At 43.6% G+C, this 15,987-nt stretch overlaps 7 protein-coding genes across 7 annotated transcripts; 3 read left to right on the forward strand and 4 right to left on the reverse strand.

Moving 5' to 3' along the window:
* Positions 1-665: 665 nt before the first annotated feature.
* Positions 666-2,634, forward strand: LOC108156912. Its single transcript, XM_017288660.2, has 3 exons — positions 666-1,640; positions 1,710-1,926; positions 1,986-2,634. The coding sequence occupies exons 1-3, from the start codon at positions 798-800 to the stop codon at positions 2,177-2,179; spliced, it is 1,254 nt and encodes a 417-aa protein (XP_017144149.1). The 5' UTR covers positions 666-797; the 3' UTR covers positions 2,180-2,634.
* On the reverse strand, positions 2,462-4,157 carry LOC108156909. Its single transcript, XM_017288658.2, has 3 exons — positions 3,523-4,157; positions 2,933-3,461; positions 2,462-2,868 (listed from the first exon to the last, which is right to left on the reverse strand). Exons 1-3 carry the CDS (start codon positions 4,075-4,077, stop codon positions 2,684-2,686), a joined length of 1,269 nt encoding a protein of 422 aa, XP_017144147.1. The 5' UTR covers positions 4,078-4,157; the 3' UTR covers positions 2,462-2,683.
* A 777-nt stretch (positions 4,158-4,934) lies between these two features.
* Positions 4,935-6,463, reverse strand: LOC108157457. The gene is made up of 3 exons (XM_017289529.2): positions 5,818-6,463; positions 5,228-5,756; positions 4,935-5,166 (listed from the first exon to the last, which is right to left on the reverse strand). Exons 1-3 carry the CDS (start codon positions 6,367-6,369, stop codon positions 4,982-4,984), a joined length of 1,266 nt encoding a protein of 421 aa, XP_017145018.1. The 5' UTR covers positions 6,370-6,463; the 3' UTR covers positions 4,935-4,981.
* Positions 6,464-7,262: 799 nt separating this feature from the next.
* Positions 7,263-8,845, reverse strand: LOC108157456. The gene is made up of 2 exons (XM_017289528.2): positions 7,692-8,845; positions 7,263-7,623 (listed from the first exon to the last, which is right to left on the reverse strand). Exons 1-2 carry the CDS (start codon positions 8,809-8,811, stop codon positions 7,424-7,426), a joined length of 1,320 nt encoding a protein of 439 aa, XP_017145017.1. The 5' UTR covers positions 8,812-8,845; the 3' UTR covers positions 7,263-7,423.
* A 1,438-nt stretch (positions 8,846-10,283) lies between these two features.
* LOC108157599 lies at positions 10,284-11,752 on the forward strand. Its single transcript, XM_017289727.2, has 2 exons — positions 10,284-11,352; positions 11,429-11,752. The coding sequence occupies exons 1-2, from the start codon at positions 10,311-10,313 to the stop codon at positions 11,632-11,634; spliced, it is 1,248 nt and encodes a 415-aa protein (XP_017145216.1). The 5' UTR covers positions 10,284-10,310; the 3' UTR covers positions 11,635-11,752.
* A 1,024-nt stretch (positions 11,753-12,776) lies between these two features.
* Positions 12,777-14,240, forward strand: LOC108154687. Its single transcript, XM_017285035.2, has 2 exons — positions 12,777-13,897; positions 13,964-14,240. Exons 1-2 carry the CDS (start codon positions 12,817-12,819, stop codon positions 14,161-14,163), a joined length of 1,281 nt encoding a protein of 426 aa, XP_017140524.1. The 5' UTR covers positions 12,777-12,816; the 3' UTR covers positions 14,164-14,240.
* A 205-nt stretch (positions 14,241-14,445) lies between these two features.
* LOC108154688 lies at positions 14,446-15,859 on the reverse strand. The gene is made up of 2 exons (XM_017285036.2): positions 14,742-15,859; positions 14,446-14,682 (listed from the first exon to the last, which is right to left on the reverse strand). The coding sequence occupies exons 1-2, from the start codon at positions 15,805-15,807 to the stop codon at positions 14,486-14,488; spliced, it is 1,263 nt and encodes a 420-aa protein (XP_017140525.1). The 5' UTR covers positions 15,808-15,859; the 3' UTR covers positions 14,446-14,485.
* Between the last annotated feature and the right edge of the window lie 128 nt (positions 15,860-15,987).

The raw sequence follows: 15,987 nt of genomic DNA on the forward strand, positions 1-15,987 counted from the left end.
CTGTTTCTATTTAGATCATGTCGTATCTTGTCAAATTATTATCTTTGGAGAGAAAGAGCGTGTGATGTTTGAATAGAGCGAGGCACAAGTTCCACAAAAGCAATAATACCACACTGCGAATACGTTCCAAAACATAACTGATTCGCTTTCAGCGCCACCCAGTTTGGTGTTCCACAGTTCACACACACACAGACCCACACTAAGGCAGAAAAGGCAAAGCACAAGGTGTATTAATATCAGGTAAGGAAGAGATCTGTTTTTCTTCAATGCATACTGGCGCTGCGTTTCAGACTAACATAGCGTGGCTGATAAAAATGCGAGAATTCCTCACCTAGCAACCTTTAATAAATACAAGTTTTTTGCTTTCGGCCAATGAAACTTGACATAAATGCAAGATTTTATCATTTATTTTCTTCTTCATTCAAACGTAAACAAATGACGCCTTGTTTCGTTCCCTTTCAATTTATGCTCAGCTCATTCGTGTATGTACGAGTCAGCGGGTAAGTAAGAACAAAGTACAAAACAAAACGTAAAAAGTTCAAGAAATTTAAAATGTTGCTATCGATTACCTTTTATCGATTTCAACTGAGAAAATCAGCTGGTTTTTTTTTACATTTTATCAGTTTCAGCTGAGAATATCAGCTTATCAACAGAGAGAGCTTCCATAAAAAGCTTTCCCATCGTCACATGTTTTGCCCCCATACTCTTACTTTGGAGCCACAGCTGCTTTGGAGTCTTTTTTCTGTACGCTGCTGCAGTCAGGTGACTTGGAAAAATAAAAGAAAGAACACAGAAAAATGGGAACCGGCACGAAGAACTACCTTGCACCCGAGTGGCTGACCGTGGAGTTCCTGCAGGATGTGCTCAAGGAGCATTTTAAGGACGAGACGCTAACCGTCAGCGATCTTCTGGTTAAGAGCGCCCAGGTGGAAGACACTGCTGTGGGCTTTGCCAGCGAAATGCACCGGGCCACCTTCAATCTGCAGCGAGGCGAGGCTGCCAAGAGTAAGTTCTCGGTGATCATCAAGGACCATCCGAAGGGACAAACTGGAGCCGTGGCCCAGCGCAGCAGGCTCTTCAAGCGCGAGATTCTCTCCTACAAGGAGGTACTGCCAAGGGTGCAGGCTCTGCTGGAGTCCATTGGCGACAAGAGCAAGATAGCCCCTGCGTGCTACTACACAACGGAGTCGCCGGAACCGTTCCTCATCCTGGAGGATATGAAGATGAGCGGCTTTGAGAACTTCGAGCGCGGTCGTCTCCTAAACCTGGACTATGTTCTGCCAACCGTCGAGAAGATAGCCAAGCTTCATGCCTGCAGTGCCGTCATAGCAAAGGAGAGTCCCGAGGTCTTGGAGTTCTTCAATGAGGCGCCCATTTCCCGTAACCCCGATCGGCGGGACTTCCTTACCTACTTCCCCGTGAACCTTCGTTGCGTAGCGGAGGAGCTGGCCCACTGGAAGGGCTATGAGGAGATCACCGAGAAGATGTTCATCCTGGCCGAGAATGTGCTCCAAAGAGCTCTGGCCATGTTTGACGAGAGCGAGAAGGGTTTCCGTGTGTTCAACCTCACGGATCTGTGGATCAACAATCTCCTGTTTCACATCAACAACGAGACCAAGGAACCCGATGATGTGGTGACTGTAAGTAGCATCCTCATTCAATCATTTGGACTCTTCATTTTACAAACTATTTATAATTTGTTTCTGTAGCTGGATTACCAGTTGGCATATGTGGGATCTCCAGCCATAGATCTCAACTACTTCCTTTATGGCTCTCTCAATGAAAATGTGCGCAAGGTTCACTTCAAATACATTGTAAGGACGTACCAGCAGGTCTTGAAGCAGACCCTGGAGAAGCTCAAATATCAAGGACACATTCCCACACTCAAAGAAATCCATATCGACCTTATCAACACCAGCCTGATGGGTAAGTATTTCCCCTACCCCTTTTTCAGACGTTCTTTCTATAATCATCATCTGTTCTAGGTGTTATTGGCGCCACTTGCCTCACGCCTCTGATTTTCCGCGAGGGAGCTGGCTTTGAAAATCTCGAAGACCTCAACTCCCGCACCGAGAGCGGCGATCAATTCCGGCGGGAAAATGTCGAGAACCCCAAATACCGTGCCTTCTTGCAGCGCACAATTAAAGAGTTTGAGCTCTCTGGATTTTTGGATAAATAAGGTGATCGGAGAGCCAGAGAGAGAGAGAGAGCATAAATCGAACAATAGTATTCATATTAATTCATTGGTTCCATGGGTATGAGATAGACCCATTTGTTATAGGAAGAGCACAATCAAAGTAAATGTTGTACAAATAACTGTCCAAATCTGTAAAAATATGTTTTAAAATGCGTACGGTTACACACAAAAGCCCGCGATAAGATAATTTAAGTTAACCTGAGTGCCAGATACCAGTTATAGTCGGAATCTTCGACTATAAGTACGATAGAAATACTGGTATGATTATTCTATTGCTTGGAAGAGCAGCTTTTATTTGTTATATAATGTTAACTTATCATTTCCAACTGACAGTGCATTATAGAGATAACAAACAGTTGAGAGTCGTATTGACGGTGCTCAAATCAATTAAGTACTCGTAATCTATAGATACTCGAAATACATAGATCAGAACCAGATGTGCTTGTTGCTTTGGACATAATCAATTTCATTTTGAAATATCTTCCCTTAAAGATCCTTAAAGTAACCCATTATCTCGAATTGGGGCAACAGTTTCCTTACATCTGCAATGTAGGAATCTATGAGGTAAGCCTTCTGCCGCGTTGTCGGTTCTTGAATAATGTCATGCATCTTAAGGGTATTTGATTTGACGGCCAATATCATGGGCAGAAAAGTGGTAAGCAAGAAGAAGTCTGGAAGGAATGATAGAAAGGAGCTGTTAGCCAAAAGTCCCCACTTTAAACATGATGAACTCACCATAGAATTTGTGGCGATGGATCTGCTGCCAGAGCTTTTCCTGGGTGGGCATGACGCCTTTGTATCCAATTTTCTTGAGTGTATCCGTCAAAACATTGAAGAAATAGTTGATAAAATCTTTTCCATGGTTCCAGCGTTCCTCTGGCTCCATCAGCATATATATGGAGTAGATCAAGTCAAGGCTTAAGGGGACTATATTACAGATCTGGAAGTCCACCAACATCACATCCTCAAAGACACCTGTGTCCTTGTTGTGCTTGAACATCATGTTACGCAGATGGAAGTCTCCGTGGCAAAGCACGTAATATCCATCAGATTGGGGGTCTGCGCGATACTCCTCCATCACGGCACGAGTGCGCTCCAGATAAGAGTCCTTTATTTTCTCAAAGTGCGGCTTGTACTTCTTCAGATCAGGTACCTTGTCAAGCATTTCAATGAAATTGGCCATGCTAGTGGTTACCATTGGATCTTTCAACAGAGTGGGTAAATCGAATAAACCATACTTAAATTCCTTGATAAACTCGGGATTCTGATTTGGAAGAGAAATATATTTTGATATGGATTATAGAGAAGATTTCTTAGAAACTTACCTCATTGTTAACTTTCATGCTGACGGCGTTCCATTTGGCCAATTTGGAAAGGGCAGAGCGCACTTCCTCCTCCCTAACCGAACGACCGCGTATGACAGTGTATCCCAACGGCACGAGATCATCGAAGATCATTACCTGACGTGGTTCGACGCTATGGAAGATGCACGGTACATACAACTTGGTATTATCTCCCGCCTGCTTCAATATCCTCTCGAACTCTGGTAGAACCTTGGAGTACATTCCGATCTCTGTTTCAAACAGATGGGTTTCACTCAGCATTTCCTTTTTGTGGCCCTCCTCCTCGGGCATTGTCTTGACGATCAATGCCTTGTTGAACACGCCCTTCCCGGTTGTGTATTCCACTTGGGTGCGGAACATAACACTGGCATAGTGATCTCCCTGGGCGCTTGCGGGGGATATTTTCAGATCGGTTACCTTCAATTCTGGTGCACTTTCATACGTGCTCAGAATGTTTTGCAAATACGTAGCATTCAGCCACTTTGGGGCCTCCAACTCGTCGGCGTTAAACTGTTCCGTATCTATGTTATCTGGCATTTTGTTTGTTTGGTGGCAGAACAATCTAATCACTTGTTGTTAAAACTCTTGGGACGGGTGGCAAACAGGTTGTGTTTATAACAAATAGTTGCGCACTCATTTTAAATAAAAATTTGAGCTTTGGCAGAGCTCTGTCTGAGCTTTTTTGGCCGAGGTTACTTTACAATTCTCTGTGAAATTCATTTGTCTTATCGGAAAGCATAATTAGGCCTTACTATCCTTTCCATTAATTGAAACATGCCTAGAAGAACGTAATTTAATTTATTAAAAATAAATTTAATAAATAAAGTTTTGGACAGGTGGTAGAACTAGAACCGATGCTAAAGCTTTTATTGCAAACAATTATTTTTTGATTATCTTTTAAGTAGTATTCTATACTATACCCTTTAAAAAGGTATTTTAATTTTACAATAATGCTTAGAACTAAGAGAAAAAAATAATTTCTACTTTATAATGAACATATAATCTTATAATATAGTCCATCTAGTCCTTGCGCTTGGATGAGTTTTAAATTCACAAAATGCGTACCCATATGACCCTATATAATCATCTAAAATTACATTAAAAAAATATTGCATTATTTTGTAGTTTCCATAATAGGAACCCTTTGAAAGAGTATATTTAAAGCCATATTTCCTATCTAGAATTATAATTACTAATAGTTTTTGTCGAATAAGCATGCGTCTGCTTTTCTGCTACTCGTTATCTCATAGAAGCTTTGACGATGAGGAACTAGTTTTAGTGGAAAAGCTACCACATAGCTACATATGTATGGATGCTGTACTTGATCGAAAATATATACTTTTCTTCGAATACCCTGGTGTTGGGATAACAATAAAAACAAACAGATACAAAAATGCGCATTCATTGTACAATTTATTCGATAGTAACTAAAAAAAACTATCTATAGATCCTTAAAATAGCCTATTTGTTCGTATTTGGGTAATAATTTCATGATATCCTTAACGTATACATCCTGATAGTAGGTTTTCTGACGCGTTTCTGCATCTTGAAGCAGGCCATTCATTGTAAAAGAATTCGTTTTGATGCCCAAAATTAATGGCAAAAAAGTAAACATATTAAACAAGTCTGAAACAAAAAGAAATGTAAATTCTAACTAAGTTAGTTTTAAATGAAATGCATGACTTACCATAATATTTCAGCTTATAGATCTGTTGCCAGAGCTTCTCTTGGGTAGGCATTGCACCTTTGTAACCCACTTTCTTCAGAGTATCCACCAACACAGAGAAGTAATAATTGATCAACTTCTCGCCATGGGTCCAGCGCTGCTCTGGCTCCATCAGCATGTGGATGGAGTATATCAAGTCCACGGCTATGGAACCGGTATTACACAGTTGAAAGTCCACCAGCATGACGTCTTCGGAGTCGCCTGTCTCCTTGTTGTGCCTGAACATCATATTCCGCAGATGAAAGTCTCCGTGACACAGCACGTAATATCCATCAGGTTGTGGATTTGTGCGATACTCTTGCAGAACGGTTTTCACCATGTCCAGGTAGGTATCTTTTATTTTCTCAAAGTGCGGCTTGTACTTCCTCAGCTCTGGCCATCGTTCCAGCATTTTAATGAAGGGAGGCATTGCTGTAGTCATAAAGGGATCGTTCATCAGGGCTGGCACTTCAGTCCAACCATATTGGAACTCCTTCAGAAAATCGGGTTGCTATTGAAAAGAGAATCTTATTCGAAGGTTGAGTCAATAGTTTGCAGATTCAAGAGCTCACCTCATTGAGCAGTTTCATGCTGATGGCATGCCATTTGGCCAGTTTCGAGTAGGCTCTGCATAGTTCCTCCTCCCTAACCGGACGATCCCGGATGACAGTGTATCCCTGCGGCACCAGATCCTCAAAGATCATAACCTGGCGGGGCTCAAGACTGTGATAGATGCACGGGACATATAGCTTTGTGTCATCTCCTGCCTGCTTCAGTATCCTCTCAAACTCCGGCAGGGCTTTGGTGTACATTCCGATTTCTGTTTCGAAAAAATGAGATTCACTTAGCATGTCCTTCTTGTGGCCCTCCTGTTCGGGCATCGTCTTAATGATCAGTGGCTTGGTGAACACTCCCTTGCAGGTTGTGTACTCAACTAGGGAGCGGAACATAATACTCGCATAGTGATCTCCCTGGGCGCTCGCGGGGGATATTTTCAGATCGGTAACTTTCAGTTCTGGCGCTCCCTCACACGTGCTCAGAATTTCGCCTATAAATTTAGCATTCAACCACTCTGGGGCCTCCAGCTCGTCGGCGTTAAATTGCTCCAAGCTTTCAGTCGTCATTTTGTTCAGAGTAGAGGAAAAACTATATTAGCTTGAACGGCTACGTATTCCGTGCGAGCTGGTTATGGAATGAAGCAGTTGATTTGATGGAAGGCACACTTTAAACGAAATTGGTTGAGCTTTTCGAAATTTCGAGTTTTGTGTTGTGAAATACATTTATCTAATCAGAGAGCCTTATTGTCCTTATAATTGTTGCTTAGGAAAACACATTGATTGCTGGAAGTGCAAAATATTGAAAAATATTGTGAAATAATTTTAATGGTGAGCAAATCCTTTGGATAATTTTACTCTTGAGAGCTTTCCAATTTTCATACTAAGTTCATTTAAGTCCGAGGTATTCAGAATCAACTGATAAGAGTTATTACCCGCAAATATTAATTTTCACCGGGAGAGGTCTACGATTGTATGCAATTGATAGTTCAATAAAAATTTACTGATTAGCTAACATTACTATGCGAAAAAATATACTCAATTCTAACAGTTACGAATAGTAGATATTTTAGATTGTAGTTTGTAGTTTCTGTTACATATGTATGTACATATTTGTTTAAATAATCGTAGTTACACCCACTGAAGCGCTTATATACATACGTAGAGTATCTATTGTAGACTCCACAAATCTTGAAGCTTTTGGAAAGCTTTTCAGCTAAAAATATCATTGTCTATGAACCTGTATTCTGATCTCTTGAAAGCTTTGTTATAACTACTATTATTCATTACCTTTCTCTCCTTTCCTAAGCGCCATGCTACAGATCCTTTCGGTTGGCTATTTTCATGTATACAATGATCAATTATATAAAGAAAATTAACTAAAATACATTTTAACTCTATAAGAAATACCTATGCTGAAGTATTGAGAATCTAGCTCTACATAATTCAAACATTTACTATAATCACGAAGAATAATAAACATATAATAGGTATATACAAATACATATGGGTGATTAACTATTGACTAGCCTAAGGAATATATGTACATTTGTCCATAAACATATATAAGATTTATCTAATTTTTATATACAGTATAACACAGTTTTAAGGATGACACTTTCGATCATTGATCCGCATCGAGCAAGCCCTCCTGCTGGAACTTGGGAAGGAGTTGTCGCATTATCCTCTGAGTAGCAGGATTGCCATAGCAGGCGTTCTTGAAGTTGATCGCCCGCTGATTGTTCTGCATTAAGGCATTGAAATCGGCATCAGCCGTCTCCACATTCCTCTGAATGGGTAAGATGGAGATAGTTGTGTGCATGCCTAAGGATCAGAGAAGAAACCATACAGTTATTCCAGAAATAAACGCAGGAGAATCGTGTACTTCTCACCATAGAAGGCCTTTTCTTGTAACTGCTGATGAAACTGGTGCATGCTGGGAATGGCAGCCTTGAAACGGAGTTTCCTCAGTGTTTCCGAGAAGATGTTGAAGTAGTAGTGGATCAGCTCCTCCTGGTTGTTCAGATGGAGATCAAACTCCAGCGAGGAGTTCAGGAAGTAGAAAAGATCAATGGCTGGTGAACCCCAGGCGGCATATTGGAAGTCAATGATAATCACATCCTCCGCTTCGCCAGTCTCCTTGTCATACTTGACAAGGACATTGTTGGTCCACAGATCGCCATGGGCCAGGACGTTGATCTGGCCGGGACTCACATCGAAGACGCGTTTGCCCAGCTCCATGTAGACAGGCAACAGAGCCTCCAGTTTCTCGGCATACAGCTCATATCCAGGCCACTGGGCCACTCTTCGACTGGCAGCCTGTAGCATGCCTAGAAAGCAGGGGGCATAGTTATCCGTGTGACGGTTGAACATTCCTCGATCATAGCTCTCCAAGGCATGATCCTCGCGCTCGTTCAACACCGCCGATGTGGCATGCATCTTGGCCAACTTCCGAAGGACAAGACGCGCCAACTTCAGATCGAGTCCGGTGAGACGATCGGGCATCACAAATTCCCGCGCACTGAGATCCTCGAAGATCAGCACCGAACGATCGTAGTCCACGGCCATGGTCTCGGCAAAGATCTCCTCCCCATCTTCGATCTCGTGGAGCAGAGCCTTCAGTTTAGGCAGAATCTGCTCATAGATGGACATCTCGCGATTGAAGATGTCATACGGTTCCATTGCATTCCTGGAAAACTCGTCGCTCTCAAAGGAGGACTTTATAATGTAATGACCGATCTGGCAGGTGCCATCGCGTCTCGTGAACTGGGCCTTCACTCGGGTCAGCACTCCGCCATAGTTTTCACCCTTTCCCAGGGCGGGATGGACTTGCAGGCAGGTGATCTTGATCCTCTGATCGCCATAGAAGTCCCTCAGCGCATCCTGAATATAGCTCTCTGTCAGCCAATCAGGAGCATCCATAATAACGGAGTTGGAGTTGGTAGAAGGAGCCGCGGATCCACTAAGCTTGGGAATGGCATCGAGTGCCCCGATCAGATCCGAAACCGACATGATGATAAATGAAATTTGTTTTGCGATATGGTGTTTAAAAATCAGAGCACCTCAGCTTTTATATGAAAGCTGCAGCTGTTCCCACGTACATTCGTCACAATTGTGATTTATAATACCGCCATAAAATCACAGACGTATGTAAATATAGACGCGGGCTTACAGATTACTCTTTTTATTGGGGCGCAAGCACCCCCGAAACCCCCGAAGACATCTGAGTAAGATGCCTCGTGGCTGGCACTCTCACGCCGCGGCATAGCTACTGCCTAATCGGACAGATTGTTTGGATTTCGGTCGCTGGCAAACCTGTTAATCTATATAGCACTTCGTGTGGGTTTAGGGATGGACGAAGACGACAACGAAGCCGAAGACGACAAGTGTTTTATGCCAGAGCTCAGAAATGCCAAGCATTTCTTGACTGAAATCATCTCTTAAAAGAGTGAACAACCTACGTCAAAGGCTGAATACTAAAACTAAGGGATACGTTGAAAAAAATCGATAGAGACATTTAAGGAAACTACTTTCTTCATGGATTTCTAAGAATAATATATGTGGATTGATGGATTTAAATTGAAAGAAAGTATCATATTCTATATTATATATAGTATATTCTATTTTTTTTCGACATACATTATGAGCATTCGGGTGAAATATGGAAAATTGGAACCGTTATAAAAAATTGTATAAATATGGTGCCTTTTTGGAATTAAAAAACATGTATTATATGAATATTAAAATTTGGTCACATTTTCTATCTTCAACTTTGTTTTAAAATTATATAAAAAGAGTTTTGTATCACGCTTTAAACGGTTTCCTTAAAGTTCTAGTCAAATATTAAAGCACTTACTAACTGAGTCTGGGCAAACAATCCTAAAGATACATTGCACTTATGAGATACGAATAATAGGCTGCCATCATCAAGAACTCAAAATTGTTTGCATAAGCAAATGAGCGCCTGTCGATGGGAATCTTATTGCCTTGAATGGGAATCTGCGTGATACACCAAGCAACAAAACACTGAAATACAAATGTCTTACTATATATTCTATATATTTAATGGAGCCCTACTTTTCCTGCCTTAGGGCTCCAAAAGAAATGGTAATTTTCCTTCAGTTTAAGGTATTTAATCAGCCAAAAAACTGTTCCCAACCATATAAAAGACATTAATCTTGAGACCTGCGGGCTAGTAGTGCTTGGCACACGTTACGCATTTCTGGGGCCGGCCTGTTGCCAAACGAATCTCCAGAGAGAACAGTAATCCCCACAAATGTTTGCCGAGGGGAATAAAAACATATAACGCTTCCATCCCAAATCTGGAGGAGCGGAATGCAATTAAAGAAAGGCAAACACACGATACGCAGATACAAATACAGATACAGTTACGAGAGCATCAGCATTTCAGTCTAGTAACATTTTCACCTTGACAAAGGCATTGCCTGCGGCAGATATAAAGGCGGACGAGTGCGCTTCGGTGATCATTATTCACTCGGAGATTGGACAAAATGGCAGGCGTACCAGAGTGGCTGACCCACGACTACCTAGAGCATGCTCTGCGCTCTTACTACAAAGACGAAAGCCTGAAGATTGTCAAGCTGGAAATAAATCCCGCCTTGAGTGCTGGGGAAAACTATGGCGGTGTTTTGACCAGAGCCCGCCTACGGTTTACGCTGTCCAAAAATCCAGAGAAAGAGCAACTACAGAACCTCATTGTGAAGACGGCCATCGATGACGATGAGCTGAGCAAGGAGCTGATGGCGCCCTATGACATCTTCAATCGTGAGATGAACATCTATGAGGACGTGCTGCCCAAGCTGAACGCTCTTCTCCAGGAGATCGGTGACTCTGAGCCCATCTTTCCCACCGCCATCTATGTGGATCGCGAGCGCACGGCGATCGTCTTCGAGGATCTCTCAGTGGCTGGGTATGTGATGGCTGATCGCGTGCGACTCCTAAATGTGAAGCACACGCATCTCATCCTGCGAAAGCTGGCCAAGATGCATGCCACCTCGGCGGTGCTGAATGAGCGTCAGTCCGGCTGCCTGGAGAGCTACGATCGTGGATTCTTCAATCGCTATACGAACGCTTATAGTGGGTACTTTGTGGGTGGCCTCCTGGCCGCCGCCCGATGGATGAGTCAGGTGCCAAAGCTGGCGGATTATGGACAGAAACTCTTCGAGCTGGCACCTCACTACATGGAGATTGGCAAGAAGTGCTTTACCCCCACGCCGGGACATGTAAATGTCCTGGCACATGGCGATGTGTGGACCAACAATGTCATGTTCAAATACGATCCATCCACGGGTCGTCCCGTGGATGTCCTGCTCATCGATTTCCAGTACTCCTTCTGGGGATCGCCCTGCATCGATCTGCATCATCTTTTCAACACTTCGCTGAAGGAGCCACTGCGCCGAGATCAGCAGAGCGGTCTCTTCCAGTTCTATCATAGCATCTTTACCGATACCCTGCAGAAGCTCCACTACCGTCAGAATCCCATACCCAGTCTTCTTGATTTCAAGCTGCAAACCGAACAAAAACGTTTCTTTGGTGAGTAGTCCCCTGGGGGATCTCCAGATCCTTAGAACTAGATCTCTACTAAGGGTATTTCTTTGTCTCTCCATAGCTTTGCACTCGACTGTGGTTGTCCAGCCGGTGATGATCAGCGAGGATGCCACAGATGCCTGCTTCAATGCCCTGATGAACGATGATGAGCGTGGCATTCGTTTCAAGAATCGCCTTTACCACAACCCCAAAGTACAGGAAAATTTGAAGGCTATGGTGCCATTCTTTGATAGGAAGGGACTGCTGGAAGTGGACCAGTGCCGCTAGGCGGCAAAGATACGTTTTTTGGTTAGGTTAATAATAGTTTTTAATATAATATATAATACATAAGAGTATTATTAAATATACATACGTATATATAACCATTTGGAATGGTTAATATGGATTTGATCAAAGTTTTGTCACGCAAATCTCCGATCCCATAAAATATATATATATTCTTGTTTTAAAGCTATCCTTGGTTTACCTTCATGAATACGCAGCTCAATATCTCAGCTCAAACACATACATATGTATATCTATCATTATATTGTATGCATATATGCCATGTGGAAATCCCTTGTTCGTATTTAAACTTGGTAGTTAGGTATAAAGAAGGAATAACATCGGATCCAAAGGTTAAAATGTGGGCATTCGGTGGGCATTGCATTGAGTTTCAGTTTCTGACTGGAATCCGCAGGTAACGAGCTTTGACTTGGTGCAGTCATTGCACGTTCTCGTCTCCATCTATCTATATAACTATTGGTGATCAGAACTAAAGAGCATCACCCAGCCTCACACATAAATCACTGAAAGATCACTTAAGATAACAGTATATCATCCATTGCCACTGCGTGACATTTGGCGACATTTCTTTATCAGATAACACACCGCCCCAAGGCACGAGACCCATCACTACGATCCACAGATATTCTCGTAATCGTGTATAGTATCTATAAATATATTTATATAACAAGGGCTTTGCATAACAAACATTAAGATGGATTTATGGGTTGTGAAGCAGATAAATTTGTCTCTGGACCGAGAGTGATCTTAAAACACTACGTAAGTGGTCGTCAGTCGGTGTGGAGATGATTTACGGCAGTGCCACACTTACGACACATGGTGAAACTTACTATATAGCCCGATATAGTAGGTACGGTACCTATATACTTGTATCGATGTCTGTGGAGGTGCCACTCACACTGTACTATCTCATACGTACGCGTACTCGTATGTGTCGCGAGCTCTAAGCGATTCCTTTATCTATTCAGCTGTGGATAGATCTGGAAGGCAGTGAGACCCTGTTCGGAAGGTGCTACGTAATCGTCTGAGTCGGGTTGCTTTACAGCCATACCATAATGTGGGATCTGACGGAGAATGAGATTGCGGCCACCCGACACCGACTGACTATAAATTGGGCGCTTTTTCCGCCACAACGATTCAGATTCAAAAGTTAAAGCAAGCATCATGGTTGAACAGAATAAAGAGAACAAAGAGGAGGCTCCGACAGACTTTCATCCCTCCCCTGTGTGGCTGAACGAGTCCTATCTGGAGTCTTTGCTACAGAGCAAGAAGAAGGATGCAGGACTGAGAATCACCCAACTGGACATCAAGCCAGCCACAGCCAAGGGGGAGAACTATGCGAGTGTCATGACCCGAGTGAAAGTGACCTACGTCAAGAGCGGCGCCAAGACTCCCGAGGAAGGATACTACATTGTGAAGACAACCTACGAGAACGATCCTGTCATATCCAGCATCTTTTCCGGCTACCAGGCCAGCACGACAGAGATGCTGATGTACGAAAAAGTCCTGCCCAAGTTGAGTGACCTCATCGATGGTACACAGGAGCCCGAGAAGCTGTTTGCCCAGACCTTGCACGTGGACTATGAGCACGATGCGATCATCTTCGAGGATCTGGCTGTGTCCAAGCATGTACTGGCCGATCGGTTGGCGGGCTTTGACCTGGAACACACGCACATGGCTCTCCGAAAGCTGGCCAAGATGCATGCCGCCGCCGCTGTCCTCAACGAACGACAACCGGGGGTCCTGACAAAATTGGATCATGGCATCTTCAATCGTCACACAGAGGGCTTTGCTCCTTTCTTTCAAAACATGATGATAATGGGGGCAGAGTTCGCCGACAAGTGTCCGGAACTGGGCAGCTACTATGGCAACAAGCTGAGGGCCTTGGTCAAGCGTCTGATGGAGTACTCAACGCGGGTGTACGATCCCCAGCCAGATGAGTTCAACACGCTGGTGCACGGCGACTTTTGGGTGAACAATGTGATGCTACGATATGGCGAGAAAAAGGAACCCCTGGACATGATCCTCATCGACTTTCAGTTCTCCAGTTGGTCTTCGCCGGCCGTTGATCTGCATTACTTATTCAACACCTCTCTGCAGAATAAAATACGCTTCCACCAGCAGGATGCGTTGATTCAGTTCTATCATAAGGTGCTAGTGGACACCCTGAAGGATCTGAAATATGGTGGCTATATACCCTCGCTCAGGCAGCTTGTCCTGCAGCTGGAAAAGGGGAAATTCATTGGTGAGTAAACACAACAGACTCTTTATAAAGAAAGAGAGAAAAATAACTCCCTTTTCATTTATACAGCCGTCAGTGTGTCTTTCGCCTGCCAGGCTGTAATGGTAAATGATCAGACAGACGATGCGGACTTCAATGCCCTGATCCAGGACGATGAGCGAGGACGCAACTTCAGGCGGGTGGTCTACAGCAATAAGAAGCTCCAGGAGATAGTAAAGAATTTGCTGCCCGCCTTTGATCGTATCGGTCTTCTGGACGTCACCGACTAAGAGACTCGAGACTTATGTGTTATATGTATTGTAAACCAAATGAAATATAAAATAATTACTATTTACTTTCCCCCTAATGTGTGTGCTCAAGTGTATTTACCAGACAGCTAGTTAACTATCTTCAGCACAACGAATTTAAGTGCCTGTAAGTGTTATCAGGTAGATTTTATTTAATGTTTGCCTTTGATGTTTGACAAGAGCTCAACGCTATCTCAATTGCCCACAACCATGAGGACCTATCCCTCTGTTCCTGTACAGGTCAGTTTTTTTGCCAGAAGGTACTAATGGTGAAATTGCAATTTTATTTTTATTGTTAAGTAAATCACATTTCATCCAGCAATCCCTGCTGATCCAGAAACGGAAGTGTTAGATGCAATTTCTTTCTGATGGACTCCACCTGAAAGATACTATCTTTGTACCGTATGGCGCCTTCGGACTCTGACAGGATCTGTTCCATGGATGACTCTTCCTTGCCCTCATAGAGCATCACAGGCTCGAAGAGTAGGGAACAGAAAACAGCTTAGGGAAGAGAAATTATAAGTACAATTATCCCTTAGCTAGGACTGTATTCCACTCACCGTAGAAGGCTCTTGCCTTGAACTGCAGTTGAAAGTCAAACAAAGTTGGGACCTTGCCGCCATAATTGACCTTTTTTAGGCCCGCCACCAGCTTGTAGTAGTAGAACTGCACCAGCTCCGTCTGATGGTGCAGCCGAAGATCATCGTGCACCGATGTGGAGAAGAAGTACTGCAGATCGATGGCCGGAGAATTCCACACACTAAACTGAAAGTCTATGAAGATCATGTTGCTGGGATGTCCCTTTGCGTCATATTGGAACATGAAGTTCGTGGTCCAGGGATCCCCATGGGCCAAAGTCACAAAGTCCCCGGGTCTTATGGTTGTGGATCGTTCACCATAGTCCATGATATTATCCACGAGCCGATCGATCTTTGACTGGTAGCGTTGCTGTAGCTCCTTGTCCAGCTTTAACGAGCGAGATAGGGCCTTGAGAAGATTCCTCATGATCGGCTGGTAGGCACGGGTATGTTTATTAAAGAATCCCCGATCATAATCCTTGGCAAAAATGCCTGGCTTCCGTTCGCTTAGAGCTGCAGCTGTGGCATGAAAGCTAGCCATTTTCTCCAGCACCAGATGCGTATGCTCCAGATCCAGTTTCTTAAGCCGATCGGCAACCTTGTACTGCCCCAGCGACATGTCCTCAAAGATGATGGAGCCCCTATCGCGATCCACGTTGACGGTGGCCGCAAACAGTTTCCGCTGATCCTTGAGCTCCTGTCTGGCTATCTCCGCCAATTGCGGCAGGATGTTCTCATACATATCCATTTCCCTGACGTAAACGCCATAAGGGAAGAGCACATCAGCAGCCGGATCCTTGCTCGTAAAAGTAGTCTTCACCAAAAACGTAGTGGTCTGTGTGCCCTTGGAGGGTTTCGTTGTATATTCCAAATTGATACGAGTCATCACACTGCCAAAGTTCTCGCCATTCGCAATCGCTGGCTTGATGATCAGCTTTTCCAATTTGAGAGTGACATCTTTGAAGAAGATCCGCAACTTCTCCTGCACGTAGTCCTGAGTCAGCCATGCAGGTGCCGGATGTGTCTTCTCTGTGGCTTCTTTGGGCATGGTCGTAACCGTAGCTCAGGTCTTGCGTTTGTGCGCTTTTGTTAATAGAAGTGCATTGTTTTTATATAGCCCTCCTCTAAAAGGTGGGAGAAATGATAAGTGCAAGTGCGCCATTATCATGCAGCAATTGAACGAATTCCGTATGGGAAACAGCGTGTAAATTTATTACAATACATGTTC

This window comes from Drosophila miranda, chromosome 2, assembly GCF_003369915.1.
Source record: "Drosophila miranda strain MSH22 chromosome 2, D.miranda_PacBio2.1, whole genome shotgun sequence".
Classification (NCBI taxonomy): domain Eukaryota; kingdom Metazoa; phylum Arthropoda; class Insecta; order Diptera; family Drosophilidae; genus Drosophila; species Drosophila miranda.